The sequence below is a fragment of the Ictalurus punctatus genome, chromosome 1, assembly GCF_001660625.3.
Source record: "Ictalurus punctatus breed USDA103 chromosome 1, Coco_2.0, whole genome shotgun sequence".
In the NCBI taxonomy this organism is placed as follows: domain Eukaryota; kingdom Metazoa; phylum Chordata; class Actinopteri; order Siluriformes; family Ictaluridae; genus Ictalurus; species Ictalurus punctatus.
Genome location: NC_030416.2, coordinates 10063365 through 10081567, shown reverse-complemented (window position 1 = coordinate 10081567; position 18203 = coordinate 10063365). Strand labels below are relative to the sequence as shown.

Below are 18203 nucleotides of genomic sequence, written 5' to 3'. Positions count from 1 at the left end.
ACTCAAGAGCAACTGGATTATGCAGCAAGACAGTGATCCAAAGATTAGGAGCAAGTCCGCCTCAGAATGGCTCAATAAAAGCTAAATTTAAGTTTTGGAGAGACCTAGTCAAATTGCTGCCTTGAACCATATGAGATGATGTGGCAGGAACTTAAATGCGCAGTTCATGATTGAAAACACTCCAGGGTGGCTAAACTAAAGCTGTTCTGCAAAGAAGAGTGGACCAAAATTCCTTTGAAAGACTGATCTCCAGTTTTCCCATGGGTGACAGGTATGTTGTTTTATGTTGTATTTTTCGTTTGAAGATTTAAACCTATTTAGTATGAGATTTACACAAAAACAGAAGAACTCAGGATAAGGCAAATACTTTTTTCACAGCACTGTGTGTGTGTGTGTGTGCACACACATTTTTGCTCATTTCTGGGGTGCCAGTAATTCTAGATGGATAATTCTGATACCATATAGGATATTAGCAATCCAGATGGTAACTTTTTCCATTCACATTTATGCAGAAAATGTGTATCTTAAGATCATATTCCAAAATCCATGGAGATGAAGGTATGCACTTTCTGCATGCCAGACCGTTGCAAATTTACTCCTAACTATGTTTAGACAATAACATCTCAGATTGATGACACTTGGCAAAGATGTGTTCAAAATGGTGGGATAATGTTTTAACAGAAAGAAAAATGCTTTTAGAATGTGTGTGCAGTGAATGTGACTATAGTAACACATGGTTGTGGTATTTTGTTCAGTTCAGTGGAGTTGACGTTCATCTCCATAGTGTTAATGTCCCCATAGTCTCATTTAACAAATGAGCCAGCGTCTTCTCCCCTGATAAAACCTAATTACATAATAGTTCCAAGTATGAAATGATAGCATGTTAAACAAAAGCAATGTGTTTGTCATTGTTTCATGGGACACATATATTTTAAGACCTCTTCACATTTTCACAGAAGCCTTCTTTTCCAATTTCAGCTGAATTTTCCTTGGTAGATCTGGATCACTGAAGTGATCTGAAAAAAATAAATAAAAAATTATTAGTTGTTAGCTCTCAGGTGTTTATGATAACATAAATGTACAGTATGTGAAATGGCACACAACCAAGAATCCTATACATGATTCATGGTGTAACAACTGGGAACTTAGCAACACATTGAAGAATTTAGAACCACAGATTTGTTCGATCGATAGATAGATAGATAGATGGTGCAATTATAGGTGCATTGTTTAAATAACTAATGCTACTACTCAATATTTCGCAAAAACAGTGGTTCTGACTAAATTTAGGAAATCCGTGAAATCATCTGTAGCTTTTTTTTTTTTTTTTAGGTTTTAGATGTGTAGGAGACCAAACCAAGCTGAGAGTTAAGTGCTTGCTTTAGTGCCTCCTAACTCTCATATGGCACATTTCCCACAAATTACTGCACCATGACACTATGTCCACTAATCGTACGGTTGGCGGTTCGATTACCGGCCTGCATGACTCCTCATACCGAAGTGTCCTTGTGCAAGACACTGAACCCCAAGTTGCTCCCGATGGCAAGTTAGCACCTTGCATGGCAGCTCTGCTACCATTGGTGTGTGTGTGTGTGTGTGTGTGTGTGTGTGTGTGTGTGTGTGTGTGTGTGTGTGAGAATTGGTGAATGGGAACAGTGTAAAGCACTTTGGATAAAAGCGCTATATAAGTGCACCATTTATTAAAAATCAAGGGTATGTAAACTTTCGAACGGGGTAATTTTTTATAAATTCAGCTATTATCTTGTCTTGTGGACTATATGTAAACGTGTTATGTGAAATAGCTTATTCAGGACAGAACTAAATAAAAAAAACAACATGCAATTTTTAGTATCGCTCTTATTTTGTTAACAGTATTAAGATTTTTCAGATTCTGCAAGGGGTGTGCAAACTTCCGACCACAACTGTATCAATTACTCTATTAATACATATTATGTACACAGTTGTGATCCTTGATCATGTACTTTAACGCACACAACAAGGTAGTGTATGGAATAAGAAACTCAACCATGATCGAAAATCACTGTGCTGCCATTATTTATTATTGAATGCACTGCACTATAGCACTTTCAGCTGTCTGTAAATACAGCTCATAAAGCAGCTGTACCATTATCTCAACAAACCTATACGTTTCATGTCTATACACTCCTATATTGTTTTCCTAGTCTTGTGTATTTTAGGACTTTTCTACACTACCGGGAGTTGCGAACCAAATTTCACTGTACTTATACGATGACAATAACAATACTCTAATCTAAAATAGAAATAACAAACGGCCATTTTGTGATTAGAAAGGAGTAGCATTCTATCACTAAATTCTCCATAGAAACCGATTCTTCCCAAAAAAATAAATCTATTTAGTCTGCATCAATATGCTTGTTTCTGGACAGGTCAAACCGAACGACTGCGAGTGTCTAAAAGTCAGGCTTTTGCAATGGCTTCAGTCCTCTGTGGACATAGTCAACCAATTTCATTTAATCATTGACTTCTAATGAGCAGCCAATGAACTCTCAAGAGAAAAAAAAAAAACTATCTCTCTGTTCCAATACAGACAGAATTTACATTAGTAATCATCATCTAAATCTATATGCATTATATTAGAATAATATATTTGAGATATTAAAGCAAATGTCCTACCTGCAGCAAATTCGCGGATATCTGTAGGTCTTTTAACAAACACATCTCTGAGGAGTGACAGAAGGAGAGAGAAAGAAAATGGCAAATACCATTGCATAAAAATATGTTTTTTTTGAAAAATAAAAGTATTGATCCTGATGCAGTTATAGGAATTGATTAATGCTGAGGACTAAAGATTATTTAGCAACACACAAAACTATTAAATGTGTTAAAGCATTAAAATTTGCAAGCATTTGTCATCTAAAAATGGCAATTAAAAAGTAAACTCGTGACTGTAATTATTAAACTGTGAGACACATGACTGATATGAATGTGGAATCTTATATATTTACAAAAGATTATGGAGGTATAATACATATATACACTCACCGCATAATTTAACAAGGAACGCCTGTACATTCATTTCAATTATCCAATCAGCCAATCATGTAGCAGCAGCGCAATGCATAAAATCATACAGATACAGGTCAGGAACTTCAGTTAATGTTCACGGCAAATAATAAAATGGGGGGAAAAGTGTGATCTCTGTGACTTTAACCCTGGCATGGTTGTTGGTGCCAGGTGGGCTAGTTTGAGTATTTCAGAAACTGCAGATCTCCTGGGATTTTCCACACACAGCAGTCTGTAGAGTTTACACAGGATGGTGTGGAAAAACAAGAAAAAAAGCATCCTGTGAGTGGAGGGTCTGCAGGCTGAAACACATCAGAGGAGAATGGCCAGACTGGTCTGAACTGAAAGGACGTTTATTGTCTATACTTCTACGATAGAAACTGTAGTGACGAATAAGCACCCTTCACAACCATGGAGAGCAGAAAGGCATCCCAGAACATACAACACATCAAACCTAGAGGTGGATGGGCTACCATCGTCAACTGTCCAGTTCGGGTGAGCCTGTGCCATAGTTTCCGCGAAGAAATTTTGGTGCCGGCCGGCCAACGTGTCCGTGAATGGTAAAGTTTACCGGACAAACCGGGGAAAAAAATCCAGTCAACTCACTTCTGTGTTTATTTTGCACTGTAATGTTTTGGACTATGCATAGTACATGCGATTGTGACGGCATGGGCGTGGTCAAGCGTCAGCTGGGGATGGAGAGGAGGTGGGTCAAACCTGTGTTGGATTAGCCGGAGTTTACTTGTGTGTTTGTGCTTACAGTGCCTTCCGTAACGAGCAAAAGCATAACAATAATGGAAATCATAGGCCTATAATTTCCCACGCTAAGTTATTTCTCTTTATTTTTATGACATTTTTCTGCATTTTTTTTCACAGCAACAAAGCGTTCTGCTGCCAAAGTGAAATCAGATGTGCCCAGCTTGCAGCCTAAGATGCACATCAGCCTGGTTACCTTTTCCTCCTGAAGGCAGCTACGCAAGGCTGTTTTAATGCGAGCCAATCAGAGTACATGTTACAAGAGAAGTATGTGGGAAAAAATATTTGCACAGAGACCTTATGTAGGTGTGCAATTGCGAATATACCGTGGTAATATTTTTAATCGGACATCGTGTCCGACAATTTTTTATTTTATCTGATATTTTGAATTTAGCAATGGTCAAAAAAAGGTATTTATCTGCTAATGGAAACTCTGGCCTGTGCCCATGATATCCTCAGATTCCTGTTCTACGCTGACAGCTGAGTGATCTTCCGCTGTTTTATCCCATCCACTCATTTCTGCTCATCATGGTTGTAAACTATATCCTTCCTGGAAGCTTAAACCGATCTGCCCAGTTTCCTGTCTTATCAACAAAGGGTTTCCACCCACAGATCTGTCCCTTACTCAATGTCTTTTTTTTCGGCTACATTCTGTGTAAACAGACAGTTGTGTGTGAAAATCCCAGGAGATCTGCAGTCTCTGAAATTCTCAAACTCATCTGGCCATCTGGCACAAACATCCATGCCACAATTAAAGTCACTTTTCCCCATTCTGATGTTTGATGTGAACGTTAACTGAAGCTCTTGACCTGTATCTCAATGATTTTATGCATTGTGCTGCTGCCACATGATTGGCTGATTGGAAATCTGCATAAATGATCAAGTCTACAGGTGTTCCTATTATATACAGTGATGTGAAAAAATAAGTACTTCATCAACACAATCATTTATTCAACAGAAATATCAATAGATGTGCCATTATTTCGTGGAAAAGTAAGTACACCCTTGGCCTCAGAAGCTAGTATTGTCCCCTTTACCAGAAATTTTTGACCACTCTTCTATGCAATATTCTTTCAGTTGCATGATGTTTGAGGTTTTTCTTGCATGTAAGTAGTTATGTCAAATTGACTGATGATTTATGACCCTGTGTTATCAGAAAATGCTTAGGACATGATTTTGTTAAAGAGTTTGGTGTGAACCTTGCTTTTTACAGTTTTAACCCACACACGACGTATACATTTTGTGGTATAAGTGATTAATTGATTCTGAAATTGTTTTTTTTGTGGTAAGTATTGCTTGATTTTAAAGCGCAAGTATGGTTTAGGTGAATCTGGATGATTTAAGAAACTGTATCGAATGATGGTGTATTAGCTATGATACGTGGATGTATTAATGCAGTCGTTCATTTCTCCTAATAACTTCACTTATTTTATTTTTTAAATATTTTTCATTTTTCCACCAATTTATTTCACATTGGAGTACAACCATTTTTCTTTTTTACCATTATGGACGAAACACCTGTTTCTTTTAAAACATCATCTTTAAATGTTTTTTCTACCTCCCAAAGAACCCTCGGACTTAGACGATCTTCGGAGTTGTTGACATCCTGCTCGTGGGTCTTAACTGTCACGTATCGTGACGGAGCGGAGATAGGACGGATGCAATTGCAGCATGAACAGTTGTTTATTTTAAAAGAGAGAGAGGCAGAAAAATCCAAAACGTGATCCAAAAATGTAATCCTAAACAGGCGAAGGTCAGGTGATCGGCAAACAGGCATACACAGGGTTAAACATGAATCAAGGTCGTGGTCACGGAAAACAGGGTCGAAAACAAAACGAGAAACAGGAACTATGACGAGGAACTGGGAGCGGATAACCCAGCGTGAACTAACTCTAAACATGGAACGTGACTCTATAAAAATCTTCCGTGCCGTGTGCTGGGAGGCGCACGGTATATATGGGGACATGATCAGCGTCTAAACTGCTAGCAGCTGAGGGCAATACAGACACATGTGAAATCCCAGCCAATGACAGAACAGGGAGGAGACATGACAGAAACATACGTGTCCAGATGTCACTACTGTCAACAATGGAAAAGCAGGTGCTCGCGCATTCGCGCTTAGAGCACGCTGCTTCAAGGGGGAATCATGACAACAATATCTTCATGAAACAACGTTTCATTTACACTTTACAGTATCTTCATGAAGAAATTGTCAAACTAACTAAGTCAGGTCCTCTCTCATTTCAACAGGTCCTCTTGTTGGTGAAATACACAGCATTCTTTTAGGGGTATTAGGATTTCTCTGAACAGCCATTGTAACAGATAATTGCAGAGTGTCTTCTGTGTTTTAACTACAACGTCTTAACCATTATTTAAGCACTGAGACGCACGACTATCTCCTTAATTCATTAACATAAAAGCGGAGCGACGACCACAGCTGGGCAGGCAGGCTGAGCGAAGTCCTCGGCGGAGCATGAAGGCAGAGCGACGACCTCGGCGGAGCAGGGAAGCAGAGCGACATTCACAGCAGGGCAGGCAGGCTGAGCGAAGTCCTCGGCAGAGCATGAAGGCAGAGCGACGTCCTCGCCGGAGCAGGAAAGCAGAGCGACGTCCTCGGCTGAACAGGGAAACAGAGCGCTGTACTCAGCAGAGCAGGGAAGCAGGGCGACGTCCTCATCGGAGCATGAAAGCGGAGCGACGTCCTCGTCGGAGCATGAAAGCGGAGCGACGTCCCTGGCTGAACTGGAGGGCAGAGCGACGTCCTCGGCTGAGCAGGAAGGCAGAGCGACGTCCTCGGCTGAGCAGGAAGGCAGAGCGACGTACTCGGCTGAGCAGGAAGGCAGAGCGACGTACTCAGCGGAGCCTGCAAGCTGAACTTGGCTGGTCATGTCAGCAGACTGGGATGTGAGCAGAGCTTGGTTGAATGTGTCAACAGACACTTGGTTGTACATGTCAGCAGACGTGGATGTGAGCAGAGCTTGGTTGTCCATGTCAGCAGACTCGGGCGTGAGCAGAACTTGGCTGTGCGTGTCAGCAGACTCGGGCGTCAGCAGAACTTAGCTGTGCATGTCTGCAGACTCGGACGTGAGCAGAACTTGGCTGTGTGTGTCAGCAGACTCGGGCGTGAGCAGAACTTGGCTATGCGTGTTAGCAGACTCGGGTGTGAGCAGAACTTGGCTGTGTGTGTCAGCAGGCTCGGGCGTGAACAGAACTTGGCCGTGCGTGTCAGCAGGCTCGGGCGTGAACAGAACTTGGCCGTGCGTGTCAGCAGGCTCGGGCGTGAACAGAACTTGGCCGTGCGTGTCAGCAGGCTCGGGCGTGAACAGAACTTGGCCGTGCGTGTCAGCAGGCTCGGGCGTGAACAGAACTTGGCCGTGCGTGTCAGCAGACTCGGGCGTGAACAGAACTTGGCTGTGCGTGTCAGCAGACTTGGGCGTGAGCTGAACTTGGGCGACCGGGTCGGTAGGCTCAGGCGTGAGCAGAACTTGGTCGGCCATATCAGTAGACTTGGGCGTGAGCTGAACTTGGGCGACCGGGTCGGTAGACTTTGGCGTGGGCTGAACTTGGGCGACCGGGTCGGTAGACTCGGGCTTGAGCAGAACGTGGTCGGCCGTGTCGTTAGACATGGGCGTGAGCAGAACTTTGTTGGCCGCATCAGTAGACTTGGGTGTGACATCAGAAACTTGAGACTTGACCTGGACTTCAGAGACTGGAGACTGGACTTGGACCTCAGGGACTTGAGACTTGACTTGGACCTCAGGGACTTGAGATTTGACTTGGATTTCAGAGACTTGAGACTTGACTTGGACCTCAGGGACTTGAGATTTGACTTGGACCTCAGGGACTTGAGATTTGACTTGGATTTCAGAGACTTGAGACTTGACTTGGACTTGGACCTCAGGGTTGAGTTCTGGTGCTGGAGCCTCCCTGTTGACCTCTAGCTGGAGCTCCGCCTGTGAGCCCACCTTGTGGGTCTCAGGTTCGAGCTCTGAGGTCGCCAGGTTAACATCCGGCTGGGGCTCTGATGCTGGGGCCACCCTGTTGACCTCTAGCTGGAGCTCAGCAGGTGAGCCCACCTCATGGGTCAGGTTCGAGCTCAGAGGTCGCCAGGTTAATCTCCAGCTGGGGCTCTGCATGAGTTAGCCTGTAGTAGTGGGTAAACGGCCAGACTTACCCCCCTGAAAAGTTGTTCTAGCTCGACCCTCGCCTCCGGACTCCCGAACCGCATCATGAACTCCCCCACAAACTGTTCTACACTGTCCAGGTTCCTACAGTGCTTATCCAGTTGGAATTGCACCCATGAACCGGGACCACATGAATCGGAGCCATTGCTTCTCCTCTGGCTTAGGGTCTAACAGGGCTCTGGCTTAGGGTCTAACAGAAATAGAATTGACAGTCTACCAGAAAATATTCTGGGGCACGAAAAATATGTCAAATGGATCAGGAAGCTCCATAAATGTCCATTGTGGGAATTGGACTGAGTCCATAGCAGGGATGGTTGGCGTCGACTTCCGGGTTCTGCGTTTTCTCCGTTCTCCTACTGCATCCATGTTTTGGCGGAAGATTCTGTCACGTATCGTGACGGAGCGGAGATAGGATGGATACAATTGCAGCATGAACAGTTGTTTATTTTAAAAGAGAGAGAGGCAGACAAAACGTGATCCAAAAATGTAATCCTAAACAGGCGAAGGTCAGGCGATCGGCAAACAGGCATACACAGGGTTAAACATGAATCAAGGTCGTGGTCACGGAAAACAGGGTCGATAAACAAAACGAGAAACAGGAACTATGACGAGGAACTGAGAGCGGATAACCCAACGTGAACTAACTCTAAACATGGAATGTGACTATGACTACTATACCAACTAATCTAACTCTACGAAAATCTTCCGCGCCGTGTGCTGGGAGGCGCGCGGTATATATGGGGACATGATCAGCATCTAAACTGCTAGCAGCTGAGGGCAATACAGACACATGTGAAATCCCAGCCAATGACAGAACAGGGAGGAGACATGACAGAAACATAAACAAAACACATGTGTCCAGATGTCACTACTGTCAACAATGGAAGCTTTTCCATTGTTGACAGTAGTGACATCTGGACACATGTGTTTTGTTTATGTTTGTGTTTTGTTTAGGTGCTCGCGCATTCGTGCTTAGAGCACGCTGCTTCAAGGGGGAATCATGACAACAATATCTTCATGAAACAACGTTTCATTTACACTTTACAGTATCTTCATGAAGAAATTGTCAAACTAACTAAGTCAGGTCCTCTCTCATTTCAACAGGTCCTCTTGTTGGTGAAATACACAGCATTCTTTTAGGGGTATTAGGATTTCTCTGAACAGACATTGTAACAGATAATTGCAGAGTGTCTTCTGTGTTTTAACTACAACGTCTTAACCATTATTTAAGCACTGAGACGCACGACTATCTCCTTAATTCATTAACATAAACACATTTGTCAAGAAATGTTTCAGTTATTTCATAAACAACATTCTGTTCATTTATATCCACAATTCTAATACATCTAGCACATTCAATCATCGTTTATTTTCTAACAGCATAGTTACACAAAACGGATCGACTGCATTAATAAATCCACATATCATAGCTAATACACCATCATTTCATTCACTTTCTTAAATCATAAATCATCAATCAATTTGATTGAGGGTTTGGCAGAACGTGTATGATATAACTATTCATGTACTGCCCGTTTCAAATCCCCCCACAATATTTCAATGGGATTCAAATCCAGGCTTTGACTAGGTCATTCTATAACCCTCCATTTCTTATTTTTGAGCCATTCCTTGGTGGATTTGCTAGTGTGCTTAAGATCATTATACTGCTGAAAAAGGTCCACTTTCGGTTCAGCTTGAACTTTCGAGCAGACGGCCTCTTTGATATGATGCAGAATGATGCAGTTGAGTCATTGAATGAATGCCAGCTGTAGAGTCCCTGAATCAGCGAAGCAACCGCAGACCATAACATTTCCACCACCGTGCTTCACAGGTGGTATGAGGTGCTTCTCCTGATAATCTCTCTTTGGTCTGCACCAAACATGTCTGCTGTTTGTTACTGTGGCCAAACAACTCGATCTTTGATTCATCTGTCCAGAGTGCATTATTCCAAAAGGTCTGGTCTTTGCCTATATGTTCATTGGCAAAGCTGTAGTCTTGCAAAGGCTTTTTCCTGGCATGCCTTTCCTGCAGGTTGCATTTGTGCAATCGCTTTCTGATTGTAGAAGCATGCACTTTGACACCAACAGTTGCAAGACTTACTAGCAGATCCTGTGACTAAATTTTGAGGTTCTTGGAGACTTCTTTTTGCATCAGACTGTCTGCTCTTGGGCTGAATTTGTTGGGACGACCAGTCCCAATTGGCAGTCATTTGAAATCTGTGCCTTTTGTAGATTATTTTCTTTACAGTGGAATGATGTATTTCAAATAATTTGGAGATCTTTTAAAATCCCTTGCCAGACTATAAGGCATCCACAACCTTTTTTCTGAAGGCCTTACAGAACTCCTTAGATCTTGGCATGATGAGACCACACACCTCAATAGCAAAGGGAACACCAGACACTAGATATGAGAGGGGTTTAAATAAGACAAGTTCCACCTGCACTCCCTAAGCAGGTTCTGATCACTGGCACCCAATCATGAATGCCTAATTTTTCGGGATTTGAAGGCGTGATAAATGTAGGAGTGTACTTACTTTTTACATGTGACTGATTATTTGACTAATCTGAAACTTGAAAATTACTACAAAATGTAAATTTTATGTGTCATTTGATAGAGTGTATCAACTTTATTAATAGGCACTGTTTCAAAGAGGATCAAATGTTTGCTTATCTAAATATGTCAAAATAGCCAACAATTTCCATGGGGCATACTTATTTTTTCCCACACACACACACACACACTTTTTTTAATAGGATACTATATAGATTTACTATTTAGGAGGACATTTCCTAAACCAAATCTCACCACATATTGCTCATAGCCATCTGGATAGTTACCTTAGAAAATCATCCAGCAGCATTTCCACTTCTGGATGAGCTCTCAGATACATTTCATTTGCTATTCTTGTCTTGATCTAAGGGAAAATGTCAAAGGGAAATCAACACACTCTGCAATTAAAAACATTTGACCACTTTCAAATCTGCTGGCATTGTGGGATGGTAGTACATGACTTCGGACGCAGCCCTGCTCTAACTCATCTGTCTAGCTGACCTTATGGCCTGATGGACCATTTGGAGCACATGATGCGAGTGGTACAGAATCTTGCATGGTATGAGTACCAAGATTTTACTATGACCTTACACATTCAGTACATTTGCATGGACAACAATAATCCGATATTAACCCGATCAAGACGATACTCTGATTAAGAAACTAGCATGTAAACAGCGATTATTGATGACCTTAATCCGGCTAAAGTAATACTCGAAGTAAAGACAAATGGAATTAAGACATGTGGAGTACTCCTGTTTTAGTCGCATTACCGACGTGCATTACAGACACGTACACACCTTAATCACACTATTAACGTCGTGTGGGAGTTTTCACCGCATTTTGCGACAGGACACGTACACACACGGCAGCGCTCAACCGTTTGACGGCAAACGAGTGCACGGCTGCATCCAAAACCACGTACTTACCTACTATATAGTAGGTGAAATACATGTAGTGCTAATGCAGAAATTCAGTTAGTTCTGTTTCCTTTATTCCAGCCTGCACTTACATATCTTTGTTCTGGCAGCTGGTCTGACTAAGCACGGTGTCCACTTACTACATTATTAGTAATTATTAGACACACCTTATTAGACACACCTATGTGTACAGTTGTACAGTTAGAGCTCATTTTATCGGTGTCGGTTTGTGACCACATGTCTGCTGGCTCGATATTATTGACTGATAACTGAATTTTTTTTTTTTTGGCGGCGGTGGGGGGTGGGGGTGGGGGTAGGTGTTGGCTTTATATATAATCGGAGAGACAAATAAGACTGTAGCTCGACTACACAGTAGCGCAATTATAACTCTATATATGCCCATGTAAACGTAGTTAATGTAATTATCAAAGATAACAAAGACAATGTGCAGTAATGTAGTGTTGATTGCCGTTTCACTCACTCTAATAAATAAAATACAAAAAGTATTTTGGCTACGCAGTACAGACATTTTTACCTTTTGTTGGTGTTGGATGGATGGGGACGAAATGGATTTTAATTTCTTATATATATTTTTATATTATATATTTTAAGTCATTTAAAATAATGTTATTTATTTGAAGTCATATTAGATCAGTGTGTAGTACAAATTATGAGACAGGTATACCTTGACCAACAATAACCTTATTTCTATAGATTTTACACCCATTGTCACTCTAAAATATACATGTCTAGAAAGACGCTTTGGTTGCTTTAAAAGAAATTTGAAAGGGAGTATGCTCAGACCCCCCTAAAAGATCCTTAACCCCCCCCATTCATAAATCTCCAGTGACGTCACTGGCACTGACGAATCAATTCGTTCACTTTAATGATTCTTTAAAAAAAGATTCATAAACGACACATCACTAATTATAATGCGACTGACTCTACGAACTGCTTAAATTATATTTAAGTATCTACACATTGCTTATAAAACCGCAAAATTAACTTACTGAACCAGAATGAGAACTAAATATATTAACTACTGTGACACTCATACCACTTATATATTTAACGCTTTATCTCTTGAACACTTTAATGTATTGTAAGCTAACTTTTTATTATTATTATTATTAGATAAAATTAAACATTTCCCGATTACAGAATCCTGAGTACCTTAAACTGGCGCAGTTTTTCCTGCTGTTCAGGGCTCAGTGCCCCGATGTCAGCTTTCTCCAGGCCTCGGTCCGCCATTACTCCCAGCTTCTCCTCTCACACACCTGCAGCTAGCAGCCAGGCTAAAGTTGACTGGTTGCTAGGCGACATGACAAGCGCGTGCTGCGTGTGAAGCGCCAAAAACCTTCTGGTTTTACTATCCTTGTGAGGACCTTCCACTGACATCATGAATAATAATGCAGCTAACGAATTCGATGCCTACTCCTAAACCTAGCACTAACTTTAACTTCAGTAAACAAGGGAAACCTTTATTTATGTATTTATTTTTTAATTTTTGTTTAATAAAAGCTGCATTTAAAATTAAATTAATTTTAAAAATCAGTTTTCTTTGTGTGGACCAACCAAAAGTACATACATAGTCAGAATGTGGTATTCCAGTCCTTTTGGGGACCCCATCAGGATATAAAAACATGCCTCCCTCACTCCGCCCACACATATAACATATAAGGCCCCCAAGGTCCAGATCACATTAGTTCTGGAAGGTTTTGGGGTTTGTTTCCCTTCCATATAGGAGGCCTGCTGAGACAGCAACATCTTAATAAAATGGTAACAACATGTAGACTTATGCAGAAAAACATGTTTTCCATGGATAAGTATTCAGAAGCCCTGAATAGTTCTGAACCAACCTCATAACAGAAGGAAACATTTTCTTTAATAGTGCTTTATAATTTGGCTGTCATGAGATGCTGCACCCAGACCGTAACTTCTTGTCGAGAGATATGCAATCCACATATTATAGGCTAATGTCTACCATACACTATATGGCCAAAAGTTTGTGGCTTCTCATTCATGTGCTTCTGCCTCACATCTGACTCTGTCCAGCTAATTGTCAGTTTTTAAAATGCAAATTACTAGTTACTTTGCCAGCCAGTTTCAGTAATGTTAGCTGCAGGGTACCTTATAACATATAACATATACAGAAGTATAACATAACAGAGATTATAAATAACTTAACTCTTAAATGCTTAAAAACAATTGCTGAGTAAAAGATACTCAAAGATTCTCAACTGGTGTACTCAACCAGGGAAACAATTACTAACCCAAACGAGCTGTTTATGTATAACTATCCCGCTGTCCTATTAAAAAAGCTCTTATAGAGCACCTATATAAAGAGACGGATCATTGCACTCTGCCACTCAAATCCTCCTTGACAACCCCCTATTACCCCCACAAATTTCCAGGCAAAGCCAGAATGAGATTCTAACATTAAATTTATTGTGATTCAAATGAAAAAAAAACTGAATAAAAGTACATTAACTCATAAAGTATAAAGTACATCTGTAAATCACAGTCCACCTGTGATACACAAACATCAAGAGAACTGACTGACAATTTGATTATTTCTAATATATATAAATATATTTCTAAAAAAATATATATATATAAATATATTTCTTATATATATATATATATATATATATATATATATATATATATATATATATATATATATATATATATATAAACACACACATACACTCAGCAACAAAAAGAAATGGCCCTTTTTCTGAGACTGAATTTTAAAGATAATTTTGTAAAATCCAAATAAGCTTTACAGATCTTAATCGGAAAGAGTTTAAACATTGTTTTTCATGCTTGTTCAATGAACCTTAAACAATTATACATGCACCTGTGGAACAGTCCTAAAGATGCTAACAGTTTACAGGCGGTAGGCAATTAAGGTCACAGTTACAGTAAATTAGGACACTAAAGAGACCTTTGTACTGACTCTGAAAAACACCAGAAGAAAGATGCCTAGTGTTCCTGCTCACCTGCGTGAACATGCCATAGACCTGCTGCAGGGAGGCAAGAGGACTGCAGATGTGGCCAGAGCAATAAACTGCAATGTCTGTAATGTAAGACAGTGCTACAGAGAGAACGGAAGGACAGCTGATTGTCCTTGCAGTAGAAAATTACATGTATCCATGTGACCCCCAGATGTGAGCGAGAACTTGTGAATGCCTTGGTGGAAGAGTGGAGTAACATCTCACAGCAAGAACGGACAAATCTGGTGCAGTCCATGAGGATGCATCTCATCCCTGTAGTACTTAAAGCAGCTGGTGAACACACCACATACTGACTGTTGCTTTTAATATGGACCCCCCCTTTGTTCAGGGACTCATTATTCCATTTCTGTTTATGTTAATATAAATATTTACACATTAAGAAATCTGCTGGAAATAAAAGCAGTGCAATGTGAGAGGACATTTCTTTCTTTGCTGAGTATATATATACACATACATTATATATTATACTTGTATATTATACATTTTAATTGTATGATATGTATTTTTTATAATAATAATATTAGGAGTATAAATCTCATTATAGCTTATTATCAAACCATATGGCAATGCTATATAATACTGTAATATATATATATATATATATATATATATATATATATATATATATATATATATATATATATATATATATATATAACATATATTTCAAATCATATAAAGCATTTTATTAATATTTATTAGACATGTTTATTATATTATCAGTCACTTTATTAGGAACATCTGTACACCTGCACATTCCTGCAATTAACTTACCAGCCAATTATGTGGAAAAAGTGTGAACTCTGTGACTTTAACCGTGGCATGGTTGTTGGTGCAAAATGAGCTGGTTTGAGTATTTCATAAACTGCTGATCTGTGAATTTCACACACAGCAGTCTGTAGAGTTTACACAGGATGGTGAGAAAAAAAAGAAAAAAAAAAACAGTGAGTAAGTTATAGTTCTGTGGGTGGAAACGCCTAATTGATTAGAGAAGCAAGAGGAAAATGGCCAGATTAATTTGAGCTGCCCAGAAGGATCCAGTAACTCATATAATCCCTCTTCATAACTGTGGTGAGCAGAAAAGCAACTTAGCATGCACAAAACATCAAACCTTGAGGTTGATGAGCTAAAAAGGCAGAAGACCACATTGACCACCATCCATCCATACATTTTCTATATCGGTTATCCTACTGGGTTGTGGGGAACCTGAAGCCTATCCCAGGGAGCAACAACAATGCCACAATTTAAAGTCACAGAGATCACCCTTTCTTCTTTCCGATATTTGATGTGAACATTAACAGAAGCTCTTAACCTATACTTGCATGATTTTATACACTGTGCTGCTTTCACATGATTGGCTGATTGGGTAACTGCATAAATGAGCAGGTGTACAGCAGTTACTAATAAAGAAGAGTGACATTACACACACATATATATATATATATATATGAGTGGTGCTCATCCTGTCAGTGTCAGTTCTCAGTCTTCTTCCCAGTGATGATCCTTAACACACAAAAAAGAAACTGTCACTGTGTTGTGCCAAGCAAAGCCAAAATGTTCTGTGCTTTAATATACTTCTACTTTAATATACTTAAACTTGCTAATTAATTAATTTTAACTCACTAAATTGACCAAATTATGCTTTGTCTTGTTTTGGTAGGATATTATCAACAATGAAAAGTAAAGACTTTGCAATTGCTCCGTTATCATAAATATATATATATATATAGAATAGAATGTAATGTACAAATAAATGAAAATATCTAAACAGAATAGAATATATGCTTATAGGCAAAACGATAGACAAGTGAAGATGAAAAAAGATGAGCATATGCAACTCAATACAACTCATACAGTGCGCGCAAATATGTCAGGATGTGTAGCTATATGTGTAAAATTATATGTGTACATGAGAATACAATTCAGCATTTTCACAGTGCTCTAGTTTGAGTTAAAGAAGTTTGTCCAGTCAATAAAGCCATTTGTGTGAAGGCGTATGGCTGATTATTGCCTTTCATTCACTTAAGTTAATGGTGTTTGTTAATGAGTTTCATGCGCTGATCCTTCATGCTGGATACGACTGACCAATATCGAGTAGCCTACATCTTTTACAAGTTTCCTACATTGAAGTTTTGCACCTGCAGCACACATTACAGACACTGATGCACAAATGCAGATATGTTCTACATGTCTAAATTATATAGAAAGAATAACTCATTAATCTCAAACTGTGTCTCAGGCTCATGGCATACACACTGGCTTGTCGTTACAAAGGCTACTACGTTGTTGTTGATACATAAATGGAAGAAAATCAGATTTCTTCAAATGTCCATCACAACAACGGCATCCATTAAGCCTAATGAAACATAAAAATCCCATGTTCACAACTGGAAAACAAATATATTAAATTGTAGAAATTGTAACATCATCGAGTAAAACGCCTACTTCAAATTCTCGAGACCTTAGTTTGCAAATAGTTTTAAATAATTCAAACTTCGACAGTTAGTTGAATCTGCTCATTCGGTTCTTTTGGAGTCGGACATGCCTCGGAGCGTGCTACTTCGGCTGTGCGTCTTGCGTCATCAACCCAGAACTAAAGTTCGATTCAGTTCGAGTTTGTGTATCCGCTCAACCGGTTACTTCCTAAGAATCGACTCAAAAGAACGATTTGTAGTGGAATCTGACATCATTAGCACATAGTACAAACAGAAATATAATTGAAAACGTATCATCATCCTCAGCACCCTCCAAAACGTCCCATAGCATAGGTTCATCACAGCAAGGATGGAACCAACCACAAGTGACTGACATACAATGAAAAAACTCATTCTCTGTAAGTCTACTGTATAGTGTGTTTGCCATTTACTCTTACTGCGAGTGATAATCCTTTCATAAAGGAAGCTATGAAGCGGGATAGTAAGAACTGAACTATCACTTAATTTATCCAAGTTCTTCCACCATGAAAAAAGAAAAAAAGGTCTGGACTTGGGCTCAAAATAGGTCCAACTCTGGCCCTGACGACATGCATACCTTAAACAGTGAGAAGGATGATGTTAGTGATCCCAGTAATCAGCAACACTGGAAGGAAGGAAATTTGAAAATGAATATTCATATTTTCTTCCATATACACAGAATTACAAGATAATGTAATGATGCTCTTGACACATGCACACACTTGTATACTTATTGTAGAGGGGTGTATATATGGAAGCACCGGAGGATCCTTAAAAAACAAACAAACAAGTGGTTTACTTTAAAGTGCACCTATTATGGTTTTTCAAATATTAAATTTCATGTAGTGTTATACAGCTGTTTCTGAATGTATAAATCTCTGCATAAAAGTAAAAAAAAAATAAAAAAGCCACAAAAATACATATTTCTTAAAGCCTAGTGCGACCCCAGTGGGGTGGTCACCGGAAGAATGAACGACTCCGAATCTGAAGACTCGAGACGTGAACTAATCATTTCTACTTTCTGTACAGAACCTATGTGGATGCTGCAGCACATGCGCGCTCAAAAATGAGTGAATCACTCTCTGAGTCAACTCGCTGTTCCCGAGTCATATTAAAGATTCTTCAAACTGAACGAATCGTTCATGAACGACACGTCACTACCCACTGAAATGCCTGACAAACGAGAAAACCTCTTCAAATCTAGGAAGATCCTTTTACAATATGATCTTTATAAAGGAGAAAGGGATGAAAACATTTCCTAATTTGCACAAACAA

At 39.8% G+C, this 18203-nt stretch overlaps 2 protein-coding genes across 2 annotated transcripts in view; one reads left to right on the top strand and one right to left on the bottom strand.

Annotated features, from left to right (window-relative positions):
* The window catches only part of LOC108266079 (magnetosome-associated protein MamJ), a 94573-nt gene that overhangs the window by 183 nt on the left and 76187 nt on the right, over window positions 1–18203 (top strand). The window contains exon 1 of the transcript XR_008396482.1: window positions 1–271. This exon is cut by the window's left edge and continues 183 nt beyond it. The gene's annotated coding sequence lies outside the window, so the exon portion shown is untranslated. The remainder of the gene's footprint in view (window positions 272–18203) is intronic.
* Window positions 651–12730, bottom strand: riiad1 (regulatory subunit of type II PKA R-subunit domain containing 1). The gene is given in 4 exon segments (NM_001200697.1): window positions 651–1016; window positions 2656–2702; window positions 10823–10899; window positions 12629–12730. Coding segments are annotated over 4 exon segments (276 nt in total). The 5' UTR covers window positions 12707–12730; the 3' UTR covers window positions 651–942.